We start from the raw sequence: 13,118 nt of genomic DNA on the forward strand, positions 1-13,118 counted from the left end.
AGAGAGCATGACGGTCTTCCGGCGACCAACTACATAAAAGACAGAGCGACCAAGCACAATTATCAGTCGCCACAAACAGCTGATCGACTCGAAGTCCCGAGCCACCTCGACGTCCGCCATACCGTACCTATCCAGAACCGCAAGGTACTAAAGCATACAGGTAAGGCAATGCTCTTTTTTTTCTTTTATCAAAAAATGCAGTTTGTTGTTGAGTTCATAAAACAAGTAGAATTTTATGTATTACCATTGATAACGTAGGATTTAAAGGTCCAAAATTTCAGATGGGTTTTATCTTTGATATTCCTGTTCGTTGGTACCTATACTGTATATCGTTCCAAAGGTTATGCGCAAAAGATGTTGCACTGTTAGTTACTATATACATTCACTTGATTTGATGGTTATCTCATTATCATTTACAGTGTTCATCCTTTATCTTGCTAGTGTTCATGTATTTCGTAAAGGGTTTTCTAGTTTATTGTGCGTATGTCTTTCCTTCAGTATTTTACTAAATCCGTTGTAATAGTATTGTGGGAAAATACATGTACCTTAAAACATCATATTACCGTTACATGTTTTTCGGGGATTTTATTATTGTTTATTCAAATGGGCATATAACGTACGGTTTTGTTTTGTGTTAATTCCGATAACCATGGTTATCGTTTTTTGGACTTGGACTGTTAAATTATTTTAATAAAAGTGGATTGTCTCTATATAAACGGAAAGTGAATGTATCCTTAATGTATTATAGTCCTTTAAAACGTATCTCTATGTTGGTAAAATATTTGGTAAATGTTCTGAACAAAATGTGAGGATTTGTAATACACCTTTGTTTTGTTTTCGTTGATCATTTGTAACCGGTATTACAAACTATGTATATGGAACAAATGTGTACGGTTAAAAATATTTTGAGGAAAGATTCTAAAAATCAAAACGAAAAAACAGATTAAAATGATAATTCTAAATACTAAATTAATGATTCTTTTCCAGAAATGAATTCCCAAAAGATCACCATTACCCTCATCATGGTAGTTTTATTATGCTGCCAGGCAGTATTAGCTGCCCCATTCAAAGCAATGTCTGAGGAAAGATCGAATTCTGGTCAATTGCTGAGATCAATCAGCGATGGTAAGTTAGTTTTGATATTTTGCACTCCACCATGTACCTTCACCCATTATGTTCAATCAAATGATCTGACATCCTTTATGTAAGACAAATGGAAAATAATGTACGAACTATAATTATACTGAAAACTGTGTGGTGCATTCCTAATAAGATCCATTTGAGTTTTTTGTAGAGAATAGCAAAGGAAGTAATATCATAAATTTTCATTTTCTGTACCTTTCAGCTGTCTCCAGCATCGCAGAAGAAGATATGGCACCACTATCCCGAAACAGAAGGTATGTGGTCATTCAAGTTATGGGAAAACTTGCTCAGGACGATCGCCAATACCGAACTCGACTACACCCTCGCCATCACCGCTTTCATCATCGTCACCGACAAACTCAAAACCATATTAAGAAGCAATGAAAGGAATGATTGATATGTGCTTCTGGATGGTCAAATGACCATCATTGTTTTCCATGACGTGACGTTGATCTAGTGGTGACGGTATCGAAATAAATGGCAAAAATAAAAGATATTGAAACAATTATCGTTTGAAACTTGTTGTATATAGTTTGATGCAAATGTTTTGTTCTGAACAATGATTATATATTTGGGTAACAAGGGCATGTTATGCTTATTTTAGACAGCATTGTAGCATAGGAGATGAAAACAAATCCATTAGTCTATTTAGCTGTCGATAATCTAACGGTTGATTATTAGGTGGTGATATATGTCCCATGTGTATGCTCTTTCGTGTAACGACGTATTGTATTCTTTATTTTGCACTGGTTATACTGTGTATATAAAACCCCTTTCAATGTACGTCTAATTTGATATCTAAAATAAAATTAATAAACTAATTTTAAAACGAGTTTCAGAAAAATACCAAACATGCAATTACAATCTCCCCTAAATCATCCACAACGATTCTCATTTAAATCAATTCGAGGGTCACAATCTTCGCACAGAACGTTTTTGGCAGATTATTTTTCTGATATGTCCATTAAAGTTGCAAATATAAACGGCATTGTGGCAGAAGCGGGATAAGGATATAATTCCGAGAAACCATTATAACAATGAAAAGCTAAAATTAAAATTATTGGAAAAATTACGCATAACACATTTCACTCGGAATGGCAACAGGAAACCAGGACAATTTTTCAACGAAGCTATCGACAAATGTTTGGAGAGGTTGCAGTCAGATACAATTCACAAAAACAGCAAACTCCAAAGTAAATCAAGCTGCTGGTTACTTGATCTAACCACAAGCCAACCTGTCTCAAAAATGAAGTCAGTAATCTGTAATGCCCCCCTCCCCACGATGTATTGCCACGAAAGGAATTGGGCGTTAGTTTGTATCACAAATTCTTTTTAATTGCGCAAGGGGCCGCGATAAGAGAACTGGGACTCGGCTAGAAATTAGGTGAAGATAGAACCGATATGATTTTGTTCCTTCTTCTCATCTCTGAAATATGGGCCCAAGTTCCTTCTCATTTGGAGAGCTTTTGGTTACACAAAGAGAGAGAGATAGAGGGTTTAACGTCCACTCAACACAAACTAGGTCATTTCGGGACTAACACATGGTTCAATTTTATTTCAATCATTCGCTTGCGCGTAGGGGTCTTTAGCAGTGGGAGGAAACCGGAGGACCTGGAGAAAACCCACGAGGTTGGACAGGCGACCCTACTCCTTGTCACGTACAACCGGGGAATGGAAACCCCTCCAGTTGACTCAATGACAGACCGTATGATACAGCGCAGCGCGCACGTGCCAACCTTTTGGTTACATGTTCAGCTACCGGGAGTAATGTCCTTCATTTTTAAATTAATGTTTTATATCCCCAAAACTTACTTTCCGCGTTACCACCTGCTTTTTAAAAGTGTGCTATAGTTGAAACGAAATTCTATATCGTTGATTTTCTCGAGTAATAATATATTTCTTTAAAATAAAAATAAATAAAACATTTTAAAATAACTAGAACTTTTTGATTTGAGTAAAAAATGAAACGGCTAATTTAAATTAATTTGGTGTTTTACTGAGTATCTCTCTACTACACCTTAGGAGCAATTAAGATTTTATCCCCATAGGTAAAAGAAACTAATCTGAGTTAACAAAGCATCATATCTAACTGAAATAACACGTCGGATCAAACAATTCTAAAATAATACACAAATCAATTTCCAATTAATATTAAGTAGAGTTCTCTCATATCTGATTGAAATAGCACATCCGGTCAACTCCATTCAACATTTTATTATACGCCCACATTTTCATGTGGACGTATATTGTCGTCGCCCCTGTCCGTCCGGACATGCGTCCGTCCGTCCGGACATGCGTCCGTCCACAATTTGTTTGTGGACTCTCTACAGGTCACAATTCTTGTCCGATTTTGACGTTACTTGAAATATAGGTTTATCTCCAAAAGATCTCGGCTGCTTTCGATATTGGCATGTATCGGATCAAAACTTCATGGTTTGTACGAAAAATCACCTATATAGGTCACAATTTTTATCTGATTTTGTTGAAACTTGACATGTAAGTTTATTACCCAAAGATCTCAGTTCCTTTCGATATTCGTGCATATCGGACCGTAACTTCCTGAATTATGGCCCCTGGATGTACGAAAAATCGCGTTTTTAGCTTGTGGACCCTATAGAGGTCATAATTTTTATCTGATTTATAAAACCGTATTATTACACCTTAAGGAAGGTTGAGTTCGAATTTCGTGAAAATCGGACCAAAATTGCCGGACAAAATGGCCGCCGTTTGTACGCGAATAGTGTAAAAATATGGTAAATCAAGGTTGTTGACCCTGTATGGGTCAGAATTTTAATTCGATTTTGATGAAACTTGAAATGCATGTTTGTAACCTAAAGATCTTGGTTCCTTTCGATATTGTCGCATATCGGATCATAACTTTCTGAATTATGGCCCCTGATTATACGAAAAATCGTGTTTTTAGCTTGTGGACCCTATATAGGTCATAATTTTTATCCGATTTAAAAAAACGTATTATTATATCACCGTTACACCCTAAGGAAGGTTGAGTTCGAATTTGGGAAAAATCGGACCAAAATTGCCGGACAAAATGGCCGCCGTTTGTACGCGAATAGTGTAAAAATAGGGTAAATCAAGGTTGTGGACCCTGTATGGGTCACAATTTTAATTCGATTTTGATGAAACTTGAAAAGCATGTTTATAACCTAAAGATCTTGGTGAAAATAGGACCAAAATTGCCGGACAAAATGGCCGCCGCTTGTATGCGAATAGTGTAAAAATATGGTACATGTATATGTCAAGGTTGTGGACCCTGTAGAGGTCGCAATTTTAATTCGATTTTGATAAAACTTGAAATGCATGTTTATAACCTAAATATCTTGGTTCCTTTCGATATTGTCGCATATCGGATCGTAACTTTATGAATTATGGCCCCTGATTATACGAAAAATCGCCTCTTTTAGCTTGTGGTCCCTCTGAAGGTCACACTTATTTTAAAAATCGTTTGAATATATCACCGTAACACCATAATAAAGGTTGAGTTCAAATTTCCTGAAAATCAAACCAAAACTGCCGGACAAAGTGGCCGCCGCTTGTACGCGAAAGGTGTAAAAATATGGTATATCAAGGTTGTGGACCCTGTAGAGGTTACAATTTTAATCCGATTTTGATGAAACTTGAAATGCATGTTTATAACCCAAAGATCGTGGTTCCTTTCGATATTTGCGCATATCGAATTGTAACTTCATGAATTATGGCCCTTGATTGTAGGAAAAATCACTTTCTTTTTAGCTTGTTCTCTATCCATCTCTCAAAAATGTGGGCGTATCCTGCCTGGCAGCCGCTGGTTTTGTCCGAAATCAATGTGGATTATCTCTTTCGAGTCTAGTAATGCTTATGTAAACAAAATATTTAATATATTTCTTAATACACATTTTAAAAATAAACTGTTTATCTAATTCAATCAAATCTAAAACATTTCATCCAAATTGTTAATTGTAGAGTTACAAATTTATGTGGTACTTTTCTATTTTTGCTTTGTTTCTTTGTAGAGTTACAAATTTATGTGGTACTTTTCTATTTTTGCCGGTGTACGGCGTTCTGCTTATTTATTTGTAGAGGTTTAAAATATATAGTTGGTAAAGTTTGAAGAAAGTGTAATAAATTAGGTAGCGGGACAGTGTTGGACTTTCTTAATAATTTTGAGATTTCCTTTAGGGACTTTTTCATCTGTTTTACTGATGTTATCTTTTAAAGCGAGGAATGTTTATCTTCGATATTTGTAACACTATCTTAGTATAACAGAGATCAGTTTCGTACATATATGGTTTATTTACATAGGAACAGAATATAACATTACTACATCAATACTACAGAAACTAGACTATACTGGAACTAAACTACATCGGAACACATATAACTATATTAAATCCACCATTCTGCCCCTATGCCAAGGCAGCGGCTGAACTCGGGTGAGTCCATGCACTCGCCCAAGCCTCTCTTCTCCACCCGTCTGTGGTCCTCTTTAGTCGACCGCCTAACTGTCAGTAAACTCCTCAATATACCCTCGGACGATAGATAAGACATATGGCCATACATGCAATTGTCTCTTTTATCTCGTCACGACATGCTTACTGACCTGTGCATATACCTTTGAAGTAAAGAGGAAGGTGTGCACAGATCATAATTATGTAGCTTGTTAAGGACATATTGAATTAATTAATCCGTGCCTTAACAGAAGTTTAAAGAGAGGTGAAACGTCAATATCATATATTATCAAAACTAGCAGAGGTCATAAAGTTCTATGCACCTATTTTTATGGAGCTTTCATGGTATAATGCATTTATATTAGCTATAGTATTGGTTGTGACCGTTGACCTACATGGTGAGTGGTACATGCCAAGCAAGACATCATTGGTTTTGGTAGCTTTTTCTTTTTATTAATTTATTAGCATTTCGTTTGCAAGTTCAAATCTGTCCCTAGTCCTAGAGGAGGCTATTTGGCATATTTCCCTTAACTATCTTCACAGCAAAACGCTTCAATCGCAGTGAAAACATCTTTAATGGTGCATTTCATGATAAATGGAGACCCCATTGGACTACCATCATCCACCGTCTTCATTTCTGCAACACGTTTTTCTGTATCGCCTCTTCGAATTTTTTGAATATCGGTCATGTTATTGCTGATAAATTCACATGGAATTGAAATCGCCGTTTCTTTTCTACCCCCTTTCTTTGTTTTTTTTTTACCCTCGTTTAAGCCGCTAGTTGAAATTTGTTAATCGGTTATTTTGTTGGGTTCTTCTGTCTCGACGGTTGTGTGTTTTCAAAATCTTATGTTTAGTATCCATTGCGATTAAGCTCTGCATGATTTTACAAGTAGTATATTTATCCATATTGGTACATGGTGAATATATTCCAATGTTATTCATACTGTATAACCATTAAACTTGCTCTTGGTGTTCCTGGTTCTGGCCTTTTTGTTGGATCCAGGCATGTGATCTACAGGACTAGTCGGTTAGATGAATTTAAGTCTTTTATCTACCAGAGCTTTAACAATGGGGCCCACAACAGTTGAACTTTGATCTTTCACTCTTTTAACGTCTTCACGTCATCAATATGCCGTGCTCTCTGATTGCATTTTTTTTTTTTTTTGTCTTTATTTCTTGCACATTCGTATAATTTCCTGTAGAAATCCGCCTCTTCGTCGGTTCTCTCAACACTACCGTTTATGCAATCATCATTTTCACAATATAGCCTGTCAACATGTCTGAAATAGAAGATACCCCAGAAATAATTAACTAAAGGTTACGGAATTGGAGTAAATTGCGCGCTGTATCATAAGGTCTGTCATTGAGTCAACTGGCGTGGTTTCGATTCCCCGGTTGTACGTGACAAGGAGTAGGACCGCCTGTCCAACCTCGTGGGTTTTATCCGGGTCTTCCGGTTTCCTCCCACTGCTAAAGACCCCTGCGCACAAGCAAAGTGTTGAAATAAAATTGAACCATATGTTAGTCTGAAATGACCTGGTTTGTATCGAGTGGGCGTTAAACCCCATCTGATTAATTGATTAGTATCTATTTATTTTTGGGATTGCGGAGGGGGACATAGGCTAAGTCTCACTGTTGCTGGCTTGTTATCCAGATAGGGGCCGATCAGCCTAGCCTACTTCATAGAAATGTTTTAGAATTTTATATCGTAAGCTAATTAACTCGCACCGATGTCCAGGGGCGGGTCTAACTTTTTATGAGAAAAGTTTCTCGGTCGTGTGCTTTATCTTTTATCGTCAGATGTGGGACAGGATGGGCACTCAAAACACGAGATAATGATATAGACATTATGTGATATCACAATTAATGCTTTGCATCCATGAAATTGAATCACAATGCCATTGTATTAATTCATAATAAAAATTGACGTCAAACGCGGTTTTGAATTTTTCTGTTTAAAAAGCTCAGTGTGTATGTATATACGCCAAAATGACGATAGGGACCATGCGGGAGGGGGGGGGATAGGCCTACATTGTCTCAGGAACCTGGCAAACCCCCTCCTGCAAAAATTCCTGAATCCGCCCCCGATGTCATCCCTCTCAGTGGTTGTAGCAGCCTAGCGAATATTCCCTGATAAATGTACCACAACCATGGACCTTTACCCGATACGTTGATGGTCAACCTGATAGTACATTATGAGGTCCATGCCACAACATTAGGCGGTGATTCTCGACAAGTGTGCCGCGGCACAAAGGTGTGCCGCAGGTGTGCCGCGAGATCTTCCTAAGTGTCCGGCGAAATTTTGAACGGCACACTAAGAAAATTCTTCACTAAAGAAGCCAGCTATTTGACAAAATTCGAAACACTGCAATAAAGTAAGTTCATGTGCTCTTTATTTAGTTTGAGTCATTCTACATTATGTGTCTATGATTGAATAGTCTGTGTCTACGATTGTATTCCGTATATGAATTGCCATGTTTTTATTTTGCAAAATTCAAATATTTTTCATTATATATTTAGCCAGGTGTGCCGCTATTTTTTCATGTGTTCTAAGGTGTGCAGTTGGCAAAAAATAAGGTCGAGAACCACTGCTAAAAGGAATGTGAAGAAAGAAATTTAATAGTGGTCTTATCCCAGAACAGTACTTCTGTTCACGCATGCGCCCTGACATGTTTACCCTAGTGAAGTATAATCTGAATGGCGAACAAAACGCAAGTTGAAGCAAGTATTCGTTGTTCACGGGGGGGATTTCCAGGGTGTATTTAATATTTTTGGAGGTAAATAAAGATAATATTTAATGCAATAATTAAAATAATAAAACTACGGCCATATATTACTTCAGTTCCAACCTTTACCCAACTGTGTTGGCAAACAGGAAATTAAGTCGACGGCATCTAAAAATATTAGATCTTGACAATTGAAAAATTTGCCTTTAACTGAATTAGATTCCAAAGTCGCGATAATTAAAATGATAAAACTACGGCCATAATGTTACTTCCAACATTAATGTTGGCAATAATAATACATTAAACTATGACTATTTTATAGTATATTTATGATGGCATGCCTAGTACTAGCCAGATCTGCAATACCCTAATTATAATGGCTTTAAAATTGTTAAATATTTATTCTAAAGACTGAAAAATTTGGTTTTAAAGGAGCTAAATCGCTAATATTTGGGATCTAGAAATTGGCACAAATGGATTGCAAGGCATATATAATACTAATAATAGCCTATAAATAATGCAATATATTCAATCGTTTCTGTTTTTACTGTAAATTCTAATCAGTCTCAATCGAATGGCAATCTCTTGTCTGGTTATTCCAGTTTACACCGATAGTATTTAATGAGATCACCATTTGACATGACTTGTGCAATATGTCTATCCTCGTTTTTTGAATCCCTTGTAACAAATGGTGCTGAAACGCATTATGGTACCAATGGTAAAATGTTTATTGTGTCTTAAATTATGGATATCAGAAGCCCATCTTTTCCCGGTAAAATCACACCATCAATGTTGATTTAAATTGACAAATATTTCGTGTTATCAATGTCAAAGACTTTGGATTATATTGAGTTAGAGACTTAGTTACTTTAACTGACGTACGGTATGTGTAGATCCCAAAGTTGCAACTTCTGTGGTAAATATATAATTATTTAATTTTAAGGGCAAGATATGCATGTACAATAACTTTAATACGTATGTTGGATGGAAAATAATCACCTTTTTTGGAGGCACCGCCTCAATTCACATAGGGTTGACTACTTACTGCCGAAATTGACAATTCAATTAGCCTTACACAGTTATTAAGATGATAGTGATAACACCATCAGCAGTCGAAACTTCAATCCTATGTAATATATTACTCAGAGTCTGCCAGCAATGTACATACAAGCCTATGAGTATGATGTAGGCTAGCTGCAATATTGTACCCATGTCCTGTCTTGTCCATGGCTACAATTGATGCACTATTTGAGGCTTTGTGCAAGTAAAATTAGGTTCAATTGCAAAATTTTCAACACATACATTAATATCACAGTTTGCATGGAAATAAATTATGTTACAAGAAGTGAAGAGTGGCACACTGAAATCTGAATCTTATCTTACTAAACAGTTTTTCTGTATTTTTGAGGTGACGCGAAATCACATGCGTGTTCTAATTCTGGTTCAGCAGCCATTTTAAAATGTACAGAAATTTCGCATAGCAGTTGGGTTTTTATCAAATCATATAATTTATTATTTGTGCAGTAAGGTTTCACCTATATTTCAATGGGAATTGGTTTATTATATGTTAAGCTATGTGCAGTACAGTTTGGGGTCCTTTTAATTGGAATTAAGGGAGTTATAGGCCAGTAACTTTTTTATCATCAAAGGCCTTATGACGTTCCACTACTGTGGCTGGAGCAAGACAGAAGACATCAGTAGTGGAACCATTTCTAGATGTAGGCTATCATATTTCTCGAAAAATATGCTTGACCCCTCTGTCATATACTTTCTTGAGAATGCTGACATAATTAGCTAATTATCACATTATTTTGAAACAAATTGATATTTTTCAGACAAGGAAGTATAAAAATGAAACGAAGCAGCGAAAAAAAGTTCACCAACCTTCCTGTCCCAAAACAACTGAAAGCAAGTCTGTCTTCACCAACATCTAAGAATAATATGTTAGAATCTGCTAGAACTAAAAGTCCTAGTGTAACTGTTGAAGGGACTAGCGCAATGTCTTCAAGTAAAGAATCAAGAAAATCGTTATCACCATCCAGAGTTCCAGGTAATGGTTAGGTCCGAGGTCCACCATGAAACTATGAGATTAATAATGTATTGTACAGTACTGCCAGTAGGCCTACTGGTAATCTTAACACATTTTTCTGTGACTACATTTAGGCTGCGGGATTACCATATTGCTTCTGTCTGATCTGTAGTTCAATTTGTTTTTGTTAAATTTAGTGTAAACCTTACAGTTGTACTGTTACAGTTATCAGTAAAAAAGAGAGTATTGGAAAGATAATATAATGATGTTTTAAATATAAGTGTATAACACTATAACAGGCAATAACAGGTGCCTTATGGATAGAGGAATGGAATAGTTAGGAAACTCAACTGTCCTCTTGATTGTCTCATTTTGTAATCCAAGGCTGGGTTTAGGACCTTTGGGATTTTTGAAGCCCAACTGGCGATGTAGTTCTAATGGCAAGACTGACAGAAGGGGCAGTGGGGGCTGTGGAGAGGTCACTGCTGTACTGACAAAGGCGGACAGCTGCTTAATTGGCTGACAAGAGTTTCACTGCTGGGCTGACAAGGAAGTATAGTCTAGAGTCTAGTCTAGATGGATCCTAAAAGTATGCGCACTGGTCTTGACTGTGGGATTTTGAAAAATAGTACTAGTACATGAAAACAATGTCGGCAAACACATTGCCATAGTTTAAAGAAAAGCAAATATAAGATTTTATGTCTCAAAATGAGACCGATTCTCACTGATGACAAAGGGACTGACAGGGGTGAGGGTGGGTTAATTGGAGGAGGAGACTGCTGTACTGACAAAGAGTGATGGCTCTTTGCTGAATAGAGGTTGCGCTGCTGGACTGACAAGGAAGTATAGTCTAGATGGGTCCCCAAATACTAAGGTTTGCGCACTGGTCTTGACTGGGATTTTGAAAAATAGTACCAATACATGGAAAAAATGTTGGCAAACACATGGCCATAGTTTAAAGAAAAGCAAAAATAAGATTTTATGTCTCAAAATGAGCCCAATTTATTTTGAGACAGGGGTGAGTGTGGGGGAATTGGAGGAGGAGACTACTGTACTGACAAGGGTGATGGCTTCTTGACTGAATAGAGGTTACAAGGAAGTGTAGTCTATATTTGACCCCCCAAAAAGGTGTGTGCACTGGTCTTGACTGTTGCATTTTAAAGATAGTGCTGATAAATGGTTATAGTTTTAACAAAGGCCCCCCCCCCCAAAAAAAAAAAAAGAATTTAACTCAATATGTCGGAAGTAATTTGCATTGATGACACATTAATACTCATTCATTTGTATAGGTCCTGAGAGTCAAGTTTTATTGGCACATTTAGACCACACAACCCTTTAAAAATAAATTGATGCAGGAGGGCGTTTTTTTTTGTTGTTTTTTTTATTTTGTCAAAATCTAGCTCGTTTTTCATTTTTAAGAAACACAAAATTATTATAAATTTAATATTTATTCATTTCTTAATTAGATAAAATAAAAAATAAGTAAGAATTTGAAATAACGTCAAATAATTCTGTGACTTGAATGACTTCATCTAACTACATTAATGTTTTCAAATGCGTTGGTTTTTATTTTGGCGACCATTAGATCTACGTGGTATCTATACCGTACTCACTGTTAAATCGTGAATTTTGCTGAAATCTAATTCCTTGGCCTCAATCTACCTGCGTATTATATTTTTGGTCATCTCTGTCACATCATATTTCTCGGGAAAGATAAGGCATCTTAATTTGCGAATAATAAATTAACATTCGCTTATCCAGTGCCGTTCGTGATTGTCAATTGTGTTTCCCATGGATACTTGATAGTTGTTTCTACTGTTCATTTCCTGTTATCAAGAAGTCTCCAATAGAGTTACTTTCCTGAAATTATTGACTTTGTTTTTTATTTTTTTTTAGAATAAAAACGTGATGCGGTGATATCTGAGAACCAGAATATTTTTTTTTGTGTGGCCTTAAATGTCTAGTTTAACAATGCAGTCCTAAATTTTAATTTCAGTTCCAATGTATGGAGTAAGATATATCACAGACGATATGATTAAAAAGCAGGCAAAGGAAGAGAATATGAAGCTGATAACCCACCTAAACCTAAATTTGTCCAAAGATATAGGCATGAAAAAGATTAAGGCAAGTTGTAATTTGTAACATGTATCTTTAAATTTATAACAAGGAACTATTTATTGGGACAGACATGTTCTTGCAATGACCTTGCATGTTTGCCACCTTTTGATTAGCTGTTTTATAAGATTCTTACTTTTTGAGGGTCTTATTTGGATTTCACAAAACCTTTTTCTTTAATGTCAACTTTGAAATTGTCTTGTGCTTAAACTGCAACAGCTTCAACACATTTAACTATAATTAGGTTAGATTCATAAACTTTGGTTCCTTTTCATTGTATAAATATATTTTGTTTGTTTTCACAGTATATTGAAGGTTTGGATCAATTACATCAACTACAGACATTAAATTTAAGCAACAATATGATCGAAAAGATGGAGAAAATGGACAAACTACTAAAACTGAGAGTATTAAACCTGTCTTCTAATTGTATCTACAAAATAGAGGGACTGGAAAATCTTATCCTGCTACAGACACTTGATTTAACTAACAACAAAATCGAACAAATTCCATCCTGGCTGCCTAAAAAATTAAAAGCTCTTCGTGTGTTTAGAATTGCTGAAAACAGACTAGATTCGGTATGTTGTAATGTAAAATTGTCTTTAGATATTGAATTTAATATACGGTTTTACAGCGATGTACCCAGAAGAATATTCA

At 36.1% G+C, this 13,118-nt stretch overlaps 1 protein-coding gene and 1 long non-coding RNA gene across 2 annotated transcripts in view; both read left to right on the plus strand.

Moving 5' to 3' along the window:
• On the plus strand, nucleotides 1-1,649 carry LOC126825199 (uncharacterized). Its single transcript, XR_007681841.2, has 3 exons — nucleotides 1-160; nucleotides 988-1,125; nucleotides 1,346-1,649. It is a non-coding gene; the product is annotated as an uncharacterized LOC126825199 (long non-coding RNA).
• A 6,626-nt stretch (nucleotides 1,650-8,275) lies between these two features.
• LOC126814463 (centriolin) overlaps nucleotides 8,276-13,118 on the plus strand; it is a 61,238-nt gene continuing 56,395 nt past the window's right edge. The window contains exons 1-4 of the mRNA XM_050539614.2: nucleotides 8,276-8,368; nucleotides 10,153-10,367; nucleotides 12,343-12,470; nucleotides 12,767-13,039. Of these exons, the coding sequence (XP_050395571.1) occupies nucleotides 10,169-10,367; nucleotides 12,343-12,470; nucleotides 12,767-13,039 (600 nt within the window). The 5' untranslated portion in view covers nucleotides 8,276-8,368; nucleotides 10,153-10,168. The remainder of the gene's footprint in view (nucleotides 8,369-10,152; nucleotides 10,368-12,342; nucleotides 12,471-12,766; nucleotides 13,040-13,118) is intronic.

Source organism: Patella vulgata, chromosome 1 (assembly GCF_932274485.2).
Source record: "Patella vulgata chromosome 1, xgPatVulg1.2, whole genome shotgun sequence".
Taxonomy (NCBI): Eukaryota; Metazoa; Mollusca; class Gastropoda; family Patellidae; genus Patella; species Patella vulgata.